This window comes from Oncorhynchus clarkii, chromosome 30, assembly GCF_045791955.1.
Source record: "Oncorhynchus clarkii lewisi isolate Uvic-CL-2024 chromosome 30, UVic_Ocla_1.0, whole genome shotgun sequence".
Lineage (NCBI taxonomy): Eukaryota > Metazoa > Chordata > Actinopteri > Salmoniformes > Salmonidae > Oncorhynchus > Oncorhynchus clarkii.
In genome coordinates, this window is record NC_092176.1 from 9,381,676 (window position 1) to 9,405,616 (window position 23,941).

General features: G+C 43.6%; 1 protein-coding gene across 2 annotated transcripts; it reads left to right on the forward strand.

Annotated features, from left to right (window-relative positions):
• Positions 1-14,825: 14,825 nt before the first annotated feature.
• Positions 14,826-22,928, forward strand: LOC139389287 (AN1-type zinc finger protein 5-like). 2 transcript variants are annotated; one of them, XM_071135876.1, is made up of 6 exons: positions 14,826-15,008; positions 19,485-19,649; positions 20,097-20,199; positions 20,305-20,390; positions 20,663-20,782; positions 21,206-22,928. In XM_071135876.1, the coding sequence occupies exons 2-6, from the start codon at positions 19,487-19,489 to the stop codon at positions 21,352-21,354; spliced, it is 621 nt and encodes a 206-aa protein (XP_070991977.1). In that variant the 5' UTR covers positions 14,826-15,008; positions 19,485-19,486; the 3' UTR covers positions 21,355-22,928. The 2 variants fall into 2 exon arrangements, with proteins under 2 accessions (XP_070991977.1, XP_070991976.1); XM_071135875.1 differs by having other exon boundaries at positions 14,838-15,110.
• The last annotated feature ends 1,013 nt before the right edge of the window (positions 22,929-23,941 follow it).

Consider the following 23,941-nt stretch of genomic DNA (forward strand, 5'->3'; position numbering starts at 1 on the left):
GGCGGATTACCAGGATGTGTACTGCGAGCATGAGCTGACCAACTGGCAAGTGTCTTCCCTGACATTTTCAACATCTCCCTGCTCGAATCTGTAATACCAACATTTTTTAAGCAGACCACCATAGTGCCTGTGCCCAAGAACACTAAGGTCACCTGCATAAATTACTACCGACCCGTAGCACTCACGTCTGTAGCCATCAAGTGCTTTGAAAGGCTGGTCATGGCTGACATCAACACCATTATTCCAGAAACCCTAGACCCACTCCAATTTGCATAGAGCCCCAACAGATCCACAGATGATGCAATCTCTATTGCACTCCACACTGTCCGTTCCCACCTGGACAAATAGAACACCTATGTGAGAATGCTATTCATTGACTACAGCTCAGTGTTCAACACCATAGTTACCTCAACTAACCAGTGCATTGACTCTGTACCGGTACCCACCTGTATATAGTCACCCTATTGTTATTTTACTGCTGCTTTTTAATTACTTGTTTCTTTTATTTCTTATTCTTATCCGTCATTTTTAAAACTGCATTGTTGGTTAGGGGCTCGTAAGTAAACATTTCACTGTAAGGTACAAGATACAATTGGATTTTATATGATACTACTAGAGAACTGATACTATACACTTGTTGTTGGGGTTGGATTGGCATGGGGTGTGGGGGGTCCATGGGTGCCTTTTCATCATTCCTTTGAATTCCTCATGTCTAACTCATTGTTAGAAAACAGTTTGGTCCAAATTGGACGTTAGGTACTATATTTATGTAATATTATATGAATCCCATACATTAAAATGGCAAATTTTGATGCAATCAATTAGCTTAATTTCTCAGATCAAATTATATTTCAACAAAATAGTGTTGCATAAATATTAATATTCTGTTTCTACCAACATAAACGATTTCAGAACAATCTGAGATGTTGGGAGTTAAAATCCTCTTTCTTGTGCTTTTTGAGGTGGAACGATCCTGTAGTTATGATTGACTGGAGAGAGCGAGAGAGAGAATGGGTGCAAATTATTCGAAGCTTTCTCTTCTTGGTAGACATGTGCATAATAGAAGTTTGCAGTCTGGAAGAGCAGGGGGGAACTTAGAGGGAGCAGAGACTACTATGTTTCACTAGAGAACTAAGAAACATCACGACAGGTCCCCTAAGACAGAGAGCTGTGTTTACAGAGAGCTAGAGAAGGGGGAAGGGAAGGCCTGCAGAAGAGAGAGAGGCTTTGTGTGAGCATGTGATTGTAAGTCCAACTGGTCAGTGTGTGTGTGTGTGTGTGTGTGTGTGTGTGTGTGTGTGTGTGTGTGTGTGTGTGTGTGTGTGTGTGTGTGTGTGTGCGAGAGAGGTAACAAGATAGTAAGAGGGTGGGATTAGGGGTGGAGATTGAGCACTCTGATTGACAGCTCACACACCGATGGAGGCGGAGCAGCACTCAGCAGACACAGATGCACGTGGCCAGCCCCGTCTGCATGAGGGAGCAGCAACAAAGACCAGCCAGTCTGGAGAACAGAGGACATCTGCTGCCCTCACAGATGCACACGTGTATATATACACACAGACACACACACACACACACACACACACACATACACACTCATATTGTGCACAATACCAGGCACCAAAAAATTACACTATAATACTAACACTTAATTTCATTACTTCTATGATATTGCACTGAAATATACCTCATGATACAAACATTAAGTACACATCAATTGTAAATAAATTCTTCACAAACACTATCAACAGTGTTACTACACTGACTGTAGACAGACAAGCTGTGTGTGTCTTCCTCTAGACGTGCCTCTCTCTCTCTCCCCCCTTTGTGTGTGGAAATAGAATAGAACCCAAACGTGTTTTTGAACATCATACACATCAAAAACAGCAGATCTAGCACACCGTATATATAAATAGAGGACGTTGACATGCTCACTCATAACTGACCACTACCCTGTGTCTCTCCCTTTCTCTCCATCTGTGTGTGAGTGTGTGCCTATCTTAGCTCAGGGGCTGAACAGACAGGCAGTTCCAGATATCCATACAGAAACACACACTGTATGTTGCTGTTGTCATGACAACGCTGTCACCTACTGTATACCCCACAGATTCTCACATATAGGGGATGCTACACATGACAGTGTTCGGGGATGGGGTAGGATATATTATATACCTTACCCATGAACCTTCACAAACAAATTCCCTTGTAAATCACTTCTGAGGCTGAGAATGTTCCTGCTTCTGCCCTCTCACACGTATGTCCCAGGCACACACATAAACAGGGCTTAACCCTTGTGTAGTCTTAACATTCTGTATACTCCCATTGTCCTAAGGGTAAAAAATGACCCGCCTTCACTAAACTCCTGAAATAAAGCAGCTTAATTGAATTTAAACCCCAAATCTATTTTGCTTGAAAGAAACAACCTGTCATTCATCACAAACTTTGTGAATATCTGTGTTTTCGCTCTTCACAATGCAGAAAGACTGCATTTAATCAGTGTACACCACTTGGTTTTATTACAACATACCAATCATAATTGTTTATTTACTAAAATAGAGCTTTATTATTATTATTACTATTATTGCTAAAGTTACTGCATAGGTGTAAACATAAATGTTTTAGCAAGAGATAGCACTTGTATAGCCTAAGAAAGTAGCAGAAATGTGCAGAAAGTAGTTCTGAATGCATTTTATTGAAGGGAAACAATAACAGTCTTGAACTTTTTTGGCAACATAGTGATATATTCTTATATATTGTACAATGAGAAATTCAACTACAAAATACCAGTCTTCTCCCATTTTTTAACCATTGCCCCCACCCACAAGGTGTATAAACAACAACAATAAATAAGAATAAAATAAGATAATAGATACAAAACAAAAATGTGAAGAACATGATTCAATCAACTCTAATTAGCACATGTAGGACAGATGCAAGTGTGGTTGCATGGACTTTGCAGATGTATTTCTCACATGTGCAGCACATATTATTTGTTTTACAGTACTTCTTTGGGGGGCAGAATTGGAATCTCCTCCTCTTGCCTACCCCAGCTGCAGCCTCAGGTGGATCAGGACAAGATTCAGCCCCATGAACAGCTTTCACAAGCGCTGCAGAGGCTGCTGTGCAGGGGAGTCGCTCCCTTCTTGTGTGGGGTTACAAGTGCCTTTCGCAGCTGCTCCCGGAACACCTTCCTCTTGTTCCGCTTATCAGGCATCCAGGTGGGGTTGATCTTGTTCCATATCATGAAGCCATTGTATGAGGACACATCAATGATGAAATGGAAGACGACCAGGGGCCAGCGGGCGCTCATGCTCCTGCTTCTGTATATTCCAATCACCTTGTCCAGGTTGTCCACGCCTCCTTTGATGTGGTTGTAGTCCAGGATGATGGCTGGCTTCCTGTCCTCACGATCATTGTTCTCGGCCCTTTTGTGCAGTGTACTCAGGAGGACCACATTCTTGTTCCTCTTTGGGAGGTAAGAAACTAGAGTGGTGGTGGGGGTGAAGGCAAACTTTGATGAGAAGGCCTCTCTCCCCCTTGTTGCGAGGAGTGCAGGAGGGAGCTCAGGCTTGTTATATCTAATTGTGCCAACCATGATGATCTTCCTCTTCAGGAGCTGTCTCAAAGCCTATTCAACCCAAATGCAGAGGTCTTTAAAGCCCCCTCCTGCAGTTCAGAGGTAATTACAATAAAGTACCCTCTGGATGTAGAAAAATGATAAGGCATGTAAAGTGTACAAAAAGAAGGTCCTTATGGAAAATCCAGAGACACTTTTTGCTGACTATTAAAAAATGGGAACATAAGCAACTTAATCTTCCACACAGACCATCCCCTTGCATGGCGCAGTGCTATATTATTAACACAATACCCCTCTGTTAAGGGGGGGGGGGAGTTACTGATGGGTGGAAACTCAGGATACTAGACAACAAGGACTCTGAGTCAGCAAATGTGATTGTGTACAAATCTGGAACAGTAATGGTTCCAGCTCTCTCTTGAGAAAGATACAACCACCCTGAGTGTGTCAGACCAGACCTATTCATGACATAACTCAACAGACGAGCAACCCCCAAGAGGAAAGTCAACCTCCCAGCTACTACTCCCTCATTTAAATGTTGGATAAAATCATCCAGCTGGAGGTAAGGCAAGTGGAGCTGGAACAGCAGGTGAACACACTCCAGTCATGACAAAAATAGTCCAGCTCAACAACACACCCTCATCCAGATCTTCATTGTAAAGGGGTTTAAACACTGTTTCCCATACTTGTTCAATGAACCATAAACAATTAATGAACATGCACCTGTGGAATGGTCGTTAAGACACTAACACCTTACAGACGGTAGGCAATTGAGGTCACAGTTATGAAAACTTAGGACACTAAAGAGGCCTTTTTACTGACTTTGAAAAACACCAAAAGAAAGATGCCCAGGGTCCCTGCTCATCTGCATGAATGTGCCTTAGGCATGCTGCAAGGAGGCATGAGGACTGCAAATGTGGCCAGGTCAATAAATTGCAATGTCCGTACTGTGAGACGCCTATGACAGCACTACAGGGAGACAGGACGGACAGCTGATCATTCTCGCAGTGGCAGACCACGTGTAACAACACCTGCACAGGATCAGTACATCCGAACATCACACCTGTAGGACAGGTACAGGATGGCAACAACAACTGCCCGAGTTACACCATGAACACACAATCCCTACATCAGTGCTCAGACTGTCCGCAATAGGCGGAGAGAGGCTGGACTCAGGGCTTGTAGGCCTGTTGTAAAGCAGGTCCTCACCAGACATCACCGGCAACGTCGCCTATGGGCACAAACCCACCGTCGCTGGACCAGACAGGACTGGCAAAAAGTGCTCTTCACTGACGAGTCGCGGTTTAGTCTCACCAGGGTTGATGGTCGGATTTGTGTTTATTGTCGAAGGAATTAGCGTTACACCGAGGCCTGTACTCTGGAGCGGGATCGATTTGGAGGTGGAGGGTCCGTCATGGTCTGGGGCGGTGTGTAACAGCATCATCGGACTGAGCTTGTTGTCATTGCAGGCAATCTCAACACTGTGCATTACAGGGAAGATATCCTCTTCCCTCATGTGGTACCCTTCCTGCAGGCTCATCCTGACATGACCCTCCAGCATGACAATGCCACCAGCCATACTGCTCATTCTGTGCATGATTTCCTGTAGGACAGGAATGTCAGTGTTCTGCCATGGCCAGCGAAGAGCCTGGATCTCTATCCCATTGAGCACGTCTGGGACCTGTTGGATCGGAGGGTGAGGGCTAGGACCATTCCCCCCAGAAATGTCCAGGAACTTGTAGGTGCCTTGGTGGAAGAGTGGGGTAACATCTCACAGCAAAAACTGGCAAATCTGGTCCAGTCCATGAGGAGGAGATGCACTACAATACTTAATGCAGCTGGTGGCCACACCACATACTGAGTGTTACTTTTGATTTTGAACCCCCCCCACCCCCTTTGTTCAGGGACACATTATTCCATTACTGTTAGTCACATGTCTGTGGAACTTGTTCAGTTTATTTCTCAGTTGTTGAATCTTGATATGTTCATACAACAATTTACACATGTTAAGTTTGCTGAAAATAAACGCAATTGACAATGAGAGGACATTTCTTTTTTTGCTGAGTTTATCTGAGCTCTGGACTGTGGTGAGACAACATCAACAGGAGAAAGAGCAGGAGCAGGAGAAGAACAGAGCACCAGAGGAGAGGATCAGAGTGCTGGAGGAGAGGGTGAGGGGGGTGGCGCGTGACAGAGAACAACCCATTAGAGAGCTGGCAGAGAAGCAGAGAAGCCAGCAGAACAGCCCACCTCAGACCCCTACCAAAGTCTTGATACCACAGCAGAACAGTCCACCACAAACCATAGCCTCAATATCACAGCAGACAAATAACGAACGCCAAGCCCCCCTCTGAGTACCTCCCCTGTCAGCCACCCTGATAGCCCTCCTGACAACCCCCCCACACCCACTGAGGACATACACAAGCCACAGATTGTACTCCTTATGGACTCAAACAGGAAATATATACAAGAAAATAAACTTTTTTCCAAACACACAGTGCCTAAACTCTGGTGTCCAAACACACCCAGCGCGCCCTAGACCTTCTGTACGAGGACCAACTAGGGTCCAGCCACATAATAATACACACAGGCACAAATGACCTGAGAGCACAGCAGGAAAGGGTGGCGATAGCACTCATAGGAGTGATTGAAAAAGCTTCTTCCACTTTCCCCAACGCACAAGTGGTTATCTCCACCCTACTACCACGAAAATACTTCCACCCTGCTACCATACAGTGGTTAAACGTAAGTATTTCCCGTGACTGTGCCTCAAAACCAAATTTTTACCTGGCCCAACACTCCACCCTGGACTTGAACAGCCTTTACGACTAGGTCCACCTATACAAGGCAGCAGTGCTCACCTTCGCCCGGGACCCAAAAGAACATTGCCCTCAAAGGCAGCCCCAACACTTCACACACACACTCCCCCCCCCCCCCCCCCCCCCCCGCCGGACCTACACATAGAAGACCCACGCCGAGAGGACCTACATCCAGACCACAACACCACCAGCCACATCCACACCCACACCCCCAACCCAACCAAGCAACACCCCCCCAATTCAACCATGCCCACACCCCATTTAGGCCCCCTCAGATCAGACCTATGCCCCTCCTGCCCACCCCATGCCCCCCACTCCCGCAAAGAGGGCGTTGACGTGAAAGCCACACATATGTCCAGGCCGTGAGCAGGCAAACAGGCCCAACCCCCACACTTACACTAGCCCAAGACAATGGCATGTACCAGATGCTCAGCAGGCTCTGCTCACACTTACTTGTCTGAGGCCAAACCACACGACTAACAACATTGGACACTTTATGGAACACAAGGCCTTCGTTCTCATCCTGGAATATCCCAGGCCTGCGGTCATCTGCCTTTGGCCTAAAGAGCAGGGACCTGGACTTCATCAAAGAAAATAGACATCCTATTGTCATCCTACAAGAAACATGGTATAGAGGAGATGGTCCCACTGGTTGCCCCCTAGGTTACAGAGAGCTGGTAGTCCCATTCACCAAACTACCAGGTGTGAAACAGGCAAGTGACTCAGGGGGGTATGTTAATTTGGTACAAAGCAGACTTAACTCACTCTATTAACTTCTTGATGCTACCCATCCCTTTAGACGGAAAATTGTCATCAACAACCGCTGAATTGCAGAGCGCCACATTCAAATAATATTACTAAAAATATTTATATTCATATAATCACAAGTGCAATATAGAAAAACACAGCTTAGCCTTTTATTAATCCACCTGGCGTGCCACGTTATTTATAATCAATCCTCAGGTTGTTATTACAATTTATAATCGATAATATATCAACCGCCTATTTCTCAGGACCAGTTGCTAATATATGCATATTATTAGTAGTATTGGATAGAAAACACTCTAAAGTTCCCAAAACTGTCAAAATATTGTCTGTGAGTATAACAGAACTGATATTGCAGGCGAAACCCTGAGGAAAATCAAACCAGGAAGTGGCTTCTATTTTGAAAACTCCATGTTCCATAGCCTGCCTTTGCTCTATTTAAAGGGATATCAACCAGATTCATTTTCCTTTCGCTTCCTCAAGGTGTCAATAGTCTTTAGACATAGTTTCAGGCTTTTATTTTGAAAAATGAGCAAGAACGATAACATTGCGTCATTGTATGGCCGGGTGCCAGCAGCGTTTTGTATGCGTAACAGAGTTTGGGCTGTCATTGCCTTTCCCTCTCCTACTGATAAAGACAGTTGCGGTTGATATATTATCAATTATATATTTTAAAAACAACCTGAGGATTGATTATAAAAAACGTTTGACATGTTTCTGTGGACATTACGGATACTATTTGGAATTTGTCTGCGTTGTCGTGACTGCTCTTTCCTGTGGATTTCTGAACATAACGCGCCAAACAAACTGAGATATTTTGGATATAAAAATAATCTGTATGGAACAAAAGGAACATTTATTGTGTAACTGGGAGTCTCGTGAGTGCAAACATCCGAAGATCATCAAAGGTAAGCGGTTTAATCTATTGCTTTTCTGACTTTCGTGACCAATCTACTTGGCTGATAGGTGTTTGTAATATTTTGTCTACTGATAGAGATGTTCTTACATAAACACGTGTTATGCTTTCGCTGAAAAGCTGTATTGAAATCTGCCATGTCAGGTGGATTAACAACAAGCTAAGCTGTGTTTTGCTATATTGCACTTGTGATTTCATGAAAATGAAATATTTTTATTAATTTAATTTGAATTTGGCGCTCTGCAATTCAGCGGGTGTTGATGATAATGATCCCGCTAACGGGATGGGTGCGTCAAGAAGTTAATAAACCTATCTCACAGGCACATAATTTTCCCCCTGCCGATATCCTTCTTGAAACTTTCTCTCTCTCTCTCTCTCTCTCTGTTCCATTATCACTTTCTTCTTCTTTCTTTACACTTGCCTTCTTTTCCGGGCTTCAGACAGCCACACCATGGCTGTATCTAACCCTCGACCTGCTGTTTCCCTTGATTATTATGCTTATTCTCACAATCCAAGTGTGTGCTCTTACTGTTATTATACGTAAATCTCACAATCTATGTGTGTGCTCTTACTGTTATTATACTTAAATCTCACAATATAGGTTGGATCTCGTCACCGCCTCTGTCGTGTACCAGTTCGCCACCGGCCTGAAATGGACCCTCAATTTCAGAGGTCAGGTTTTCAGCAGTTCCTTGGGACGACAGAAGCAGGTATTGAGATCCGGCTCGAAGGACCAAGTTGTCACGATAATTTTTATCCCAATGGTTGAACTTAACTATCACTATAGCTTTGACCAATTCCCAGAAGTTTGTAAGACCCTGGTTAATGAAGAATTAGACAAACTCAGTGCAGACTCAGGACAACTGAGCTTTGGAAAAATACGCAGATTTAAAGAGGAGTCCGTAATTTGCTTTCTAATGATCATGATGTTTTCGTCAAAGAAGTTCATGAATTTATCACTGCTGAAGTGAAAGCCATCCTCTCTTGGGGAATGCTGCTTTTTAGTTAACTTTGCGACAGTATCAAAAATACATTTTGGATTGTTCTTATTCTCTTCAATTAAGTTGGAAAAATAGGATGATCGAGCAGCAGTGAGGGCTCTTCGATACTGTGCTGTACCGTCTTTCCAAGCTAGTCGGAAGACTTCCAGTTTGGTGTAGCTCCATTTCCGTTCCAATTTTCTGGAAGCTTGCTTCAGGGCTCAAGTATTTTCTGTATACCAGGGAGCTAGTTTCTTATGACAAATGTTTTTTGTTTTTAGGGGTGCGACTGCATCTAGGGTATTACACAAGGTTACATTTAGTTCCTCAGTTAGGTGGTTAACCGATTTTTGTGCTCTGATGTCCTTGGGTAGGTGGAGTGAGTCTGGAAGGGCATCTAGGAATATAGAATTTATAGCACGGCTTTTGATGCTCCTTGGTTGGGATCTGAGCAGATTTGTTGCGATTGCAAACGTAACTGGGTGCATTCATACACCATCTAAAGTAGTGGTGCAATGAATCAAAAAACTCACAGTTCAGATCGGATCACGGTTTTGAGTCGCGGATTGGATAATTTTTCGGGTCAGCAAAAAAAAAGAGAGACAAAAATAACTTTGCTTTCCATTTATTACTCAAAGAACACTTTAAGCAAGGAACTTTTCAATGTTTAAAAAAAATCTTAAAATAAAATATTCAATACTCAATTGTTAAATTAAAGTGCAAGCAGACCTGTGTTTTTAACTTCAAATTATTTTTCAAAAATATGAGGATGTCTACATTGTGTGGGGAGAGGTTGACCTCTTTGCAATCTCTATGTCCCCTGCCGTGGAGAACACCCTCTCGCTAGGAACTGAAGTGCCAGGCACAGCCAGGTAGCATCTTGCCATCATGGCAATGTGAGGGTATTTACACCCATTGCTTTTCCACCATGCCAGTGGATCACCATCCACTGGAATGCCGCTTGCTGCCTTGTAGGATGCCACTTCCTAGTTGATGGTGTTGGCAAACGTCTTGCCTGTGTCCTTGCTTGCAAATGTATCCCCGAAAAGCTCCTTCATGACCAAATGATTTTGTGGAGGAGATGCCTCTGGGTCTGCTCCTGTCGGCTCTGTGTCTTGACCCTGCAGAAAAAATGACTTTATCTATTAAACTAATGATTTAGTTTCATATTTCATAGGACTATAATTGTGGCAACAACATTTAATAAAAGCCATTATTATTCCAAATAAAAAAATGGATGATTCTAATAGCAATAGCATAGACTAAGATTATACTGCAATATATTTATTATTGAAGTCATTCACTCTTATTTTTGAACCTCTTCAGTGGCCACAATCTCAGTGGTGAGATCACTGTTTGTCCTCTGACGTGGGGCAGGGTCTAGCTGAGACAGGGACTTGAACCTTGGATCCAGTGCAGTAGATCTATTATGAAGGTAGTCCTGTACATTAGGAGGGTATCCGGGGTTCAGGTTCTATCTAATGGCAGCCTTGACATCTCTAGTGATGGTGCTGTCTTCCTCACTTGGGGCCATGGATTGTAGAATCTTTGTTTTCAGAGGTAGGATCATGGACACAGACGATGCAGTTTCCGTGCTCAATGTGCGAGGGGATTTCCTAGCGTGGCTCAAGCACTTTCATCATATTTTTAAACCCTTTGTTTTCCACAACAGAGTAAGGCCTCATGTCTGCAGCGATAAACATCCCAATAGATTTGGTGATGGCTTCAGCCCAGTCTGATTCTGCAGCAAAGGGCTGCTTAAATGCCGTGGTGAGAAGTTGTTTCTTGGCTGAGTTGGCTCCCGTCACTGACACACCAAGGTGATGAAGCTTTAAATGTGTGCTCTATGTTTTTTTCCCATGATCATATGGCTTTCTTGTGGCACTATGCCTACACACCGTAATGGTGGTGGTGTCCACCACCCTTCTTCCGTCATCATATTTGACAGGGAAGTCAAAATGCTCCCATACATGAGACTTAGATGAAGCAGGAGGCTTTTCCAGTTCTTCAGCTCCTCCGCCAGCCGTGGCTGTCACTACTCTTTTGTCTTCTTTGCTTTTTGCAACGCGAGCATCTAGGACTGATTCCTTGGGATTCAACATGCCCCGTTCACATGAACAGTGCACACAACTGTTTTTTTTTTAAATAATCAAAATCAACCTTCAGGCTTCAGAGTAAAACACAACACGCAATCTGTCTTGTCTTTATCTTTCCACTGCAACTCTGCATCGAGATTTAGGAAATTATTACTTTAAAAAGTAACAGAGGCAGTAAAACTGTATTTCACACTATGATGGTTAAAATGTACAATTAATCGGCGGTTCACATGCGTGCCGAACCATAGGAGGTGATCTGTACGGATCACGGATCAACTACGGTCCGTTACACCACTAAACTAAAGTGGAATTAATAACGTCAACATGCTAAAAGGGATATTCAAAGTCTTCTTTTTTTTGGTTTGTACCCATCTACCAATAGGTGCCCTTCTTTGTGAGGCATTGGAAAACCTCCCTGGTCTTTGTGGTTCAATCTGTGTTTGAAATTCACAGCACGCTTGGAGTTTGCCAAAAGGCACCTAAAGAGAAAAGGCACCATGAGAAAAGGCACCATAAGACACCATGAGATTCTCCGTTCTGATGAAACCAAGATTGAAGAGGTTGGCCTGAATGCCAAGTGTCACATCTGGAGGAAACCTGGCAAAATCCCTGCGGTGAAGCATGGTGGTGGCAGCATCATGCTGTGAGGATGTTTTTCAGCAACAGGGACTGGGAGACTAGTCAGGATCTAGGGAAAGAAGAACAGAGCAAAATGTTCATCCTTCATGAAAACCTAATACAGAGCGCTCAGGACCTCAGACTTTGGCAAACGTACACCTTCCAAAAGGACTACGACCCTAAGCAGACAGCCAAGACAACATAGGAGTGGCTTCAGGACAAGTCTCTGAATGTCCTTGAGTGACCCAGCCAGAGCCCATACTTGAACCCAATCAAACATCTCTGGAGGGACCTGAAAATAGCAATGCAGCGACGTTCCCCATCCAACCTGACAGAGCTTGAGGGGATCTGCAGAGAAAAATGGGAGAAACTCCCCAAATACAGGTGTGCCAAGCTTGTAGCGTCATACTCAAGAAGACTCGAGGCTGTAATCGCTGCCAAAAGAGCTTCAACAAATCAGTGAGTAAAGGGTCTGAATACTTATGTAAATGTGATATTTCCCATTTTTCATTTTTCATTATTTGGAATTGTGTGTAGATTGATGAGAAAAAACAACAATTTAAGGAGTACTTTCTTAATGTACCGTATATATAGACGTAGTTAGCGCCAAAAAAGGGGTTAAATATGGGTTAAAAAAAATACAATCATTTCCTGATCTTTCTTATATCGCTCAGATATAGGACAGATGCGTTTCTACGGGCTAATTGCAATTCAATGTTTCATCAAATAATGTTTAATATTTTGGGGGATACCAAAAGGGGTCCTAAAATTCAAAATAAAATAGCTAAATGATGATTGGTATGACCATCTTAAAACATTTCCATATGTTTGATTAGTAGAACCCCCCATCAGACCGTTTCCGCATTGAGCACTGGTACTTTCTGTTTGAGTTTTTGCTTGTAAGCAGGAAGCAGGAGGATAGAATTATGGTCAAGGGGAGTCCCAACATGAGAAAGGCAACCAGCCAGATAACAGTTCGGTACAGATCTGAACTAGAATAAACAGGTTGTCTATCCCACCCTACAATAACACCTCCCACTTCCTCCTTGTGATTCACGTCTTGGGGGAACACGCTCACCTTTCCACCAATAAATGCCAGAATCTAAGGGTCCCAGCAAAGAGCACCTAACACACACACACACACACAAAATATACCCCACCCCAATGTTTATCTTTAGCCCAGGATGTCCTGTATGGTAAAAGGAGTGACGTTATGGTTGAGGGGGGCGTGTGGGGACTTTTATGTATACCCACACGGCAAACACACTGAATGTTCAGTGTTTATTCCCCATGTTCAAATACACACCCACTGAAACCACAAACATGTTTTCAACATAGGGTGCAAAGTGGCACATTTAATGTGTGAAGATATTTGAGGGTGTTGTGCTGTTTTTGGTGTATAATGGTCTACAATTTATTTTTAGAGTTTCCAGACAATAGGATCTCGACCTCCTTCGCAACATTATCTCACTCCACAAAGATGTTTCTGTTACAACAACACCTGCCGGTCAAGTTTCTCATGAAAGAGCAGAGCAGTCAGTACCTATTGACAAACAGTAGCTGTGTGTCTGATAGGTATGTCACCCAGTGCCGCCTCTAGCCCACGTGGGGCCCTAAGCGAGATTTGGTTTGGGTGCCCCACTCTGTGAATAGGCCCCCTCTGCATACAGGGGGCCCCCTCTGCATAAAAGCAAAGCACTGCTGACATGGGCAAATTGAGTGACTGTCAATAACCAGGCTTCCATCCAACATTTTTATGTGAGTAAAGTACATGTCAGATAAAAAAATGTCACCACAGGCCTGAAGGAAATAGCAAATTTGTCGGTAAACTTTCCAATCAACAAAACAAAATCCTAGACAAGTTGAGACTGTTACTAGCCGGCTACCACCCGGTACTCTACCTTAGAGACTGCATCTTAGAGACTGCTGCCATATGTGCATAGTCATTGAACACTGGTCACTTGAATAATGTTTACATAATATTTTTTGTTCTGAAATCGTTTCTGTAGTTAGATACATAGCTCACTCTAATATAGCTATGCTGTACACATCATTCTCAGTATCTTGAGTAAATACACCAAGCGTACACGTATAGACTACATTTGGATCACTGACTGCTATCTGGGTTTTTAATTATATTCGTTTCGACATTTTGATCTTTAAAAAATATATATATATTATTTACATTTTACTGCATTGTTAGGAGCCAGTTACATATACACATTTCCCTGCACCTGCTATAACATCTGCTAAACTGTGTGCGCATCCAATGAACTTCGATTTATGTTTATATAGACCATCATATCGAAGTAAACTTGCAGTCACGCGACGATATGTTGTGTGGTCCTCCCACTACGACTCGAGAAAGTATGCAGTTTATTAGGCTACGGATTAAATAAATAATGAGGAACTTCACAGGGCGAAGAAAGTTAATGGTGATGAGCTTGATGCTCCTTTCCAATAAATATTGAAGGTCTTATTATGGTGACATGATGATCGATGCTTGGCTGCCGTTTGACAAATACAAATTATTTTGCTGAATAATAATCCCATCATGTAGGCTATACCCGCACTACATCTGCTAGCTGTTGATTAGAAAGCATATGCAAAGACCAGAGTGGGAACATTCACTATATAACGCAACATTTTTGTGAGAAAAAAAAAGACATCAGTCGAGTTGAAAATGCAATGGAAAACCATTTAACTTGAATATTTTGTATTCCTTACATGTTTTTATTTTATTTGATTATTTATTGATCTCGTATTGCAACACCCACACACCTGTCTGTGGACACAAATCTGATATTCACACAGAATAAACACATATGCTACCACAAGCCGGTCGGTGTTATTTGAAAGACTCATTTAGACACATTGACTCATTAAGAATCATCGTATGGCTCGATATTCAAACTGTGGGTGGAATGGATGACAAATGAATGTGCAATAAATACGGTATACTCACCACACCTCCCCCATGCTATTACACGCGCTCCGGGGCTTCTACCGTAGCGAATCACTGTACGGTATTTTCACCGTGACGTCATCTGCCACTCCTCTTACTAAAGTAGGAAACAAACACCGCTCGACAGAGCAGAGGCGGGAGGGGGGGGTGTAGAGAAAGAGAAGACATTTACACCTCTCACAGCTTCGGTCAAAGAAAAACAGCGAGAAAAGACATTTGGTGGACAGTACTCAACCAGACCATACATCGTGTGTACGTTTGATCAAATTGTGCAGGTGAGAATCGACATTTGAAACGGTTGGGTTGTCGTGGTGTATGGTTGAAGACCGAAAAAGGACACCGAAAATTGGATCAACATCAACTTAATATGGAATTTCGTAAGGAACCATTTTTATCAGAGCATCAATGAACTAGAAATATGTGTTGTCTTGTGGGGGGAAGGTCATATTTATCGTTGGTCGTTAGCCTCTGGTAAACAAGGTATAGCGAGCAAAAGCTGTCACCACCGCCTCGCTGAAAATATCACAAGCCTTCGAACGTGACCAGTCTGGCTGGGCCTGGGGAAAAAAGCAAGTCAGTCAGGGAGGGAGGGAGGGAGGGTCGCTAGCTAGCCATGTATGCTATAGTATCGGTTTTCGAGACTACGGGTAAAATAGCGACATAAGCTAATTCTCTGTGGTTGTACTTTATCTGAAAAAAAATCATTTAAAACGATACTAGTTAACAGCTAGTTGCAATTGCTAACCAGTTTTTGAGAATTGATAGCATGTTAGTTGATGCTGGTTGATTTCAATGAGTTTCATTTGAACGCGTAAGGAAATGTTAACATTGAATTCGGACATGCACAAATAAAGAATTGGGGTGCCAGCCTAGGTGCAAAGATTCATTTGAGTAATGGAGGCGCTAACGTTATCGAAACACGGCCAAACAACAGGAAGAGATGGTTAGCAGACAAAGAAAGCACAAAAGAACAAGGGTCAAAACATGGCCTGTATCTAATTCACTAATCTAGTTACAGAACATTGTTAGCTCAATTGTTGTGGTGTTAATTTGTTCTAGACGAGTGTGCGACAAAGCACTATTATTGCCTTTGCTCTCGACTATGTTGCTTGTCATGCGAATCTACGTTAGTTAGCTGGCTAACTCTTGTCTCGTACTTAGCACCTTTTAGCTGTAGCGTGACTCGGTGGTTTTGGGCCAAATCAATCTATTTCATTTTGTTCTTTGTCTGACCAAGACCATGTATAGTAGCTAGGACACCCCGCAGCAATGTTCCAACATCTAACGTTAGTGGAAAGCCTTCCCAGAAGAGTGGAGGCTGTTAAAAGGGGGGGGGACCTACTCTATATTAATGCCAATGATTTTAGAATGAGATGTTCGACGAGCAGGTGTCCACGTAATTTTGGCCATTTAGTCCATCTGTAGGCTAGTTTTAGAGTAATTTCTTTAAATTCATGGTATATCTAGGTAAATCTGTCGTGAATAACCACATTGTGCCAATTAATAAGCCACCCCCAAGGGTGTGCTTAGGCTACAGTCAGACACATTAATGCGTGTTTTGTTTCGTGTTGATTGCATTAATTAGTTTAAACAAATTAGCCTAGCTAATAGTCACTACAGGCTCTGGAGTGGTGGAGCACATTGATTGACGTCGCCTCATAGACCCTGCTGCTCCCCGAAAGATGTCAATGACAGTGAAGCAAAAATACTCACTATTTTGTGTTTCCAGGAAAATTGATGATTGCTTGCAAATGCTATTTATTTCTCTTTGAGAAAGCGATGATTGAGAGCATTTGTGTTCCATGCATATCCAGGTGGCAAACAGGTTGTCGTGCAGTACCGCCCGTGACAATCGAACATTTTGGCCCAGGCAACATGTTCTTCACCACAAAGTCATAAAAACACCACCTGTTTATACAATTTCGCTTTTGGAGGAAAAAATAAATAAATATTGACCTTGTGGCTGTGGTAACTAGTGTAAACCAGGCAACGTCAACAATTGTGGTGCTTGCAGGGGGCTTTGCAGTCAGCAGGCAGACACGTGATACAGTCGAAGAGGCTTTTCTAAGGAAATCCTTACGTGACAGGCCACCTTGGTGGAGGTTGGGGACTACACTATGGGGTTGGAGAGTGCAAAGGGCTGTCAGAATTTTATGTTTGTCCTTCGCATCCTCGCAGGGCCATGACACTGACATCTCTGAATGTTCTGAGCAGGCTGCTGTGGCCCCTTCCTGGCAGAGCATTTTTTTAAATGTTATCGTCATCTATAATATAAATCTGTTTATTTCTCTTGCAAAATTAACCGTTCAGTACCTGGAACTTAAAGACATGCTCCTGAACTTTGGCCCCTAAGTATTTTTTTTACCTCCAACTTTGGGCTGGATGTGTCTGTGTAGTTCGTACATGCAAAATTACTGTTTTACCTTAATTAGCTATGTAATCCCAAATTTGAAAACATGGGCCAGCTCCCTAGCAATTCAAGTTCAACCAATGAGTTTCAGCCCCTCAGCATTTGAGTGACACCAAGCGAGAGGCACACATTGCAGAGCGAGAGAGATGGCAATGAGGTGGTACACAAATCTGCACATGCAGTACCTTCGCAAAGTATTCAGACCCCTAGACTTTTCCCACATTTTGTTACTCTACTTATTCTAAAAAAAAAAAAATTTTTAGTTTTTTTGTTCTCTCAACAATCTACACACAATAACCTGTAATGACAAATGTAGAAATTTTAGCAAATTTATATAAAAAAAGAAATACCTTGTTTACATAAGTATTCTGACCCTTTGCTATGAGACTTGAAATTGAGTGCCGGTGCATCCTGTTTCCATTGATCATCCTTGAGATGTTTCTACAACTTGATTAGAGTTCACCTGTGGTAAATTGATTGGACATGATTTGGAAACACTTGTCCCATGTAAGATTCCACAGTTGACAGCGCATGTCAGAGCAAAAACCAAGTCATAAGGTCGAAGGAATTGTCCGTAGCTCAGAGCTCAGAGAGGATTGTGTCGAGGCACAGATATGAGGAAGGGTACCAAAACATTTCTGCAGCATTGAAGGTCACCAAGAACACAGAGTGGCCTCTATTATTCTTAAAAGGAGAAGTTTGGAACCACTAAGACTCTTCCTAGAGCTGGCCCCCTGGCCAAACTGACCAAGAACCCGATGGTCACTCTGACAGAGCTCCAGAGTTCCTCTGTGGAGATGGGAGAACCTTCCAGAAGGACAACCATCTCTGCAGCACTCCACCAATCAGACCGTTATGGTAGAGTGGCCAGACGTAAGCCACTCCTCAGTAAAAAGCACATGACAGCCCGCTTGGAGTTTGCCAAAAAGGCACCTAAAGGACTCAAGATTCTCTGGTATGATGAAACCAAGATTCAACTCTTTGGCCTGAATGCCAAGCATCACATCTGGAGAAAACCTGTCCCGATCCCTATGCTGAAGCATGATGGTGGCAGCATCATGCTGTGGGGATGTTTTTCAGCAGCTGGGACTGGGAGACTAGTCCGTATCGGGGCAAAGATGAACAGAGCAAAGTACGGAGAGATCCTTGATGAAATCCTGCTTCAGAGCGCTCAGGACCTCCGACTGGGGTGAAGGTTCACCTTCCAACAGGACAACAACCTTAAGCAGACAGCCAAGACAACACAATAATGGCTTTGGGACAAGTCTCAATGTCGTTGAGTGGCCCAACCAGTGCCTGGACTTGAACCCAATTGAACATTTCTGGAGAAACCTGAAAATAGCTGTGCAGTGACGCTCCCCATCCAACCTGACAGAGCTTGAGAGGATCTGCAGAGAAGAATGGGAAAAACTCCCCAAATACAGGTGTGCCAAGCTTGTAGCGTCATACTCAAGGTTGTAATCGCTGCCACGGTGCTTCAACAAAGTACTGAGTAAGGGTCTGTATACTTATGTAAATGTGAAATTTCAGTTTTTATTTATTTTAATAAATTTGCTAACATTTATAAAAACCTGTTTATAGCTTTGCCATTATGGTGTATTGTGTGTAGATTGATGAGGAACAAATTTAATCCAATCAATTTTAGAATTAGGAAAAAGCCAAGGGTTCGGAATACTTTCTAAATGCACTGTATGTGACATAGTAAACAGTGATCACTTTTGGATTATGAGCACTACTTTGACAACTACTGGCTAAAAAGTATATAAAAGTGCCAGAGAATCTCTGTCTTGCTACAGCACCTTCGAGGGTTAATGACAAAACTGATCAGCAAATGTGACTCCTCGGTCTATTCTCCCCCTATTGGCACTATTCTGTCCTTGTCACACACAGGCGGTGAACATTGTAAATAAATATCCGTCAACATGTGCTTAATCGTGACAAGCTGGAGGAGGAACAGCTGACACTATTATAGGCCTAGTCATTTATGGTAATGACACATCCTCGTCCTGACTCCTGTTGATGTGAGCAGCTCCTGCCAAGGAGGGGAGCTGAAAGTCTTAGGCCTAATTCGTCTCGCCGTTCGTTCTGTTTTCTTGTGCACAACGAGGAATTTCAACCCTCTAACTTTGGTAGTAGAATTCTTGCTTCAATGGATGTATTTTTAAATTTTCTCTCCTGTTTCTTCATTAGTTTTAAATTTCCTTCCTAGTATGTTATTTTCAAATGTATGTGCCTAACCATCACCTACATTTGGTCACCTAAGACACACTGTTACGCATGCAGACACACACACACACACACTCCCACACTAACAAGGTACCTTGCTCCCATTTGTTGACAGCGATGGCCCAAGAGACGAACCCGAGCCTGACGCCTGTGCTTTGTGCCACTGGCTGTGGTTTCTATGGCAACCCCAGAAACAACGGCATGTGCTCGGTCTGCTACAAGGAGCATCTGAACCGACAGCAGAGTAGTGACTGCAGCTTGAGCCAACTTAGCCCAATGGGTAAGTTCCCCCTCCACCCTCTCTCTTACTGACCACACAAATCTACTTCAAACAGTGCTTCACCCTCCCCTCCACCCCCTAAAAATCACTATTTGCATTAGGATTGTCACGATACCAGTATTGCGATACTAAGATACTATTTGGTCCTTTAAAAAAACTACTGTATGACACATATTGTGTGCTATTGCTTGGAAAGGAAACGTGATTCTGGGTGACAACATAAGGCTGCTTGTTTCCAACAATAGGACTGTTTTTCTCAGGAAATTTTGCCCACTTCATGTTTTATTTCATTGCCAAGATACCTCGGAGTATTGCGATTCTGGTATCGCGATAACGCTAATTTGCATACACGTTATGGACCAGCTGCACTCTTGAGTGGAAACCGTTGAACCAAATTGAGTTTCGTCTCCCATCTGAGGTTGATGTTTTGCTTTTGCTGTGTCACAGGAGCAGTCGGTAGTCCTACCTCTGAGGCCTCAGCCATCCAGAGGCTAGAGGCCAGTCTCGCCAAAGTAGACCCTTCATCTGGCTCTGCTACAGACATGGCTAGGTAAGGTGTGCTTGTTTGTCCGCATGTGCTACAATGGATGTCTTATTGCTTTATGCGCTCTCATATCTGTAACTTATAATTTTATTTCATTCGCCCCCTCTGCAGAACTATTCAAGGCTCTCTTCCAGTGACTCAACAAATGACTGAGATGAGCATCTCAAGAGAGGATAACCCAGATTCCCTAGAGCCTGGTAAAACACACACTTCTAGAGGGAAACATTGCTCTGTTCGACCCACTTTAGCATTGGCTATTTCGATGCATCCTGACTTGTATACTTTGCAACCAACTGTGGTTTTACATATAGCCTCAAACACAGGCTGCCTAAAATAAACCAGATTAAAAATACCCTTGTATGTGAGTGCTGAAACTGCCTCAGAAAAAACACAGGAACAGTTCTATTTGAATCCGAAGACTGAAAGAAGTATATATTTAAGTGCTTTTCTCCTCTGTTTTCTCCTTCAGTTGTGAGTCAGCCTACTGCGTCTAGCCCCGTCACGGCCAGCGGCGACGAGGCCAAGGAAGACACCCCCAAGCCCAAGAAGAATAAGTGCTTCATGTGCCGCAAGAGGGTGGGCCTCACAGGTGAGCGTGCCACAGCAGGACGTGGTGCTTCTCAAATGAAGTGGGATGACAGGGTTGAGCAATGCATACGACGTCATGCCTTCTTGCGAAAGAGGTTGGCCATGTTCCAGGCCACCTACACTGCAGTTGCACAAGTAGTCAAGTCATACTGATGGCATTTCTGCAATGTAAAACACTACTTCCGCATTTGTGATTGGCCTCAGATCTCTACTATGCATAAATGGTGTGTAACACGCAGGAACCCCATCAATATCACTTATTTATCTGGTCATCTGCGCAATGCGGCTGCATCGTAGGTGGTTCGGAATGTAACCCTAGTCTTCCTGTGTGTTTGATCTTATCAGAGGTTCATTCTTATTGAGTTGGTGTTTGGTTCATACTGTGGTTCCCCTCTAATCTCTGACCTTTTGAACTCTACTCCAGGGTTCGACTGTCGCTGTGGGAACCTGTTCTGTGGTGTCCATCGGTACTCCGACAAGCACAACTGTCCTTACGACTACAAGGCTGAGGCAGCTGCCAAGATCCGCAAGGAGAACCCTGTTGTGGTCGCTGACAAGATCCAGAGAATATAGGGTTAAGAACCATCCACACAGAGACTAGAGTATGATGTCGAACCCTTGACATGAACACTGGCACGAGTGGCAAAAGGATGTCATTTTTAAAGTCACAACCTTGAGAAAGGACAGAGATCCTGCCTGTTGGGGAGATGCATGAACGGTCACTTTTTTGTTACGTTTATTATTTTTTTCCCTCTTTGCTGATATTCTGTGTATATATAAAAAAAAACATATTTTAAAAGAGCAGCCCACAGACGTGTCTGTTCTGCAGAACCTATATCTATCTGGACGTTCTATCACAACTGAATATGGCCCCTGAGCTGTTTGGCCACTTTGTTGCCAAATAGCCGACAGCTATTCTTTTCTAAAGTTATGTGCACATGCAGTATCCCGACGAGTTCAGTTGAATCTCCATTTCTACGTTCCGTTCCCATTAGTGTCAGTCGGGTCAGTTGTCCGATAGGTATGACTATCTCCCAAAATGCAGGTGGGCTTTTATCCCCCAGACTGTGACCTGCCTACCTCACAGCAGCAGGTCATGTTTCTCCTCATCACAATGTCCACGTGAAGCTTTTTCCTAATCGTCTCCCCTTACAATCACTTCATTATTTCCAGAGGAAGGGGTTACCTCTGACATTTTTAAAGCAGTCCTTAGGCACCATTTCTGTTTGATCACCCGAACGCCGCGGCCCGTCTTTATGGTCATTGTAAGAGGTGTGAGAAGGAGTACAAAAACACATTTTTACCAACTATCATGTGGGACAGGACTTTTAGTCAAGGAGGTCCTAGACTAATCTACGGTCAGAATCTCCCAACTGTGGTCTCGGCAGAGGGTTGCGTGCATTGACCCTGGTGCAGTTCTCTGGGTGAGACTTGGGCACTACCCATCTTTTATTGGCTATATGGGGGGGGGGGGGGGGGGTGAATGGGAGAGCAACCCCATGCAGTAATATCTTAAATCATGTAAAATATCTGAATGAATTGCTAGGTCATTATTGTATCTGCTGAGAGACATGTTTAATCCCTGTTTTTTATATACATTAACATAGTACTGATATTAGCACATGTATTCAGTGCAGTTGTGAAGTTAGGGTATATGAGACAGCCTTGCTTTGTGTTGATTTTGGTGTGCGTGTTCAGTGGGTTTGAGTGAACACATGGGTGTCAGATTGTGTGCACCTCCACTTCATTTTGTGAAGCAATATATCCCGTAGCTCTGCACATGTTTCCAAGGCTACAGGAGCATGGCAGAACTGAGGTTTTGATAACTAGATTCCAGAGTTGGATTCCAACTGATCTTTTCAGCTTTCTTTCCCCTATTGGTCTGTGTGATTGATCTAGAGCAGCGTGTGTGTGTGAGACTTTCCTTGGCTGTGTGAAACATTGATACAAGTGTGTCCTGTGTAGATTTTTCTTCTCCCATAGGGATGAGGTTTTTACTTTTTAAAACAAAGGTATCCATTTCAGTTTTTTCCTTTTAGTTATGCAAATTTGTACAAAAAAAACCTGATATTTATGAATGACATAATCTTGCTACCCAGCATTACAGCATAATTGTATCATGTAAATAAAGACTGTGTACAGAGACATTGCAAGGCCTGGTTGTTTACATTATAGGAGTAAATATGTGGGCCAGTCAGACTGTTTGGAAGCACAGTTTTCAAACCCGGTGTTTTCTCGCACACCTGTCACGGGCTTGGGGGGGGGGGGGGGTGCGTCGGCAGAAGGAGTCATGCTGGCAGCTGCTCAGACAGTGCAGGCCTGGGAGAGAGTACGAGAGGGAGACTGCAAAGATGACTACTCTGCTCTACTCCCCTGGTACCTCAATGCCATCCCTCCCTGCCTCAGTGCATGGAGGGAAAAAAGAGGACGGCTGATGTGGGACATGTGCCGGGGGATCAGAGAACCAACGTGTTCTGTTCAACCTGACCCATGAACAGCTGGGGAGGTCCTGTAGCCTCCCTCTATGGGTTGGGACAGACACACATTCCTACCCCCCTAGCGGACAGACCCTTAATTTCTTATGGGTGTCTGTATTTCACTTGCCATTTGTGTGTATTTCTGGAAAGCTGGTTCAGTGTTTGACATCACAGTGACAGATGTGGATATGACATGAATGCACCTCTGTCTACTGTGGGGAGTTGGGAAGGAACACTGAGCTAGGGGAACTAAGGTAAGGAAGGAGATTGTTTCTGAATTCCAAATTGACCTCTAGCCCCAACACCCGAGCCACTAATGTAGATCTGAGAGGATTGGATAAGTGTTACGGTAATAGCTTCTTTCCTTTAGATTGACAACATTTCCCCCCAGCCATACAGGAGGGGCTTGGGGTTGGTTTTGGATTCAGGGAACGAGAGCACGCTCACAAGTAGGGCCATAGGGGAAAGTGGGAGTGTTTTGAGAGAATTGGGCGAGTTCACGGTGAACATGGGAAATGGACAGGCTTGAGATTATGAAGGGGTGACCTGAGGTAGCGTCACTAAGCTCTCGGAGCGTAACCAGATTAGACCAGTCTGAGCCCGGTCCCTTACTATACAGAACACTCTAAACACAGACACCTTTTCCATTCCCTTTGACCTGTTCTCTGCTTCTCCATCCTTAT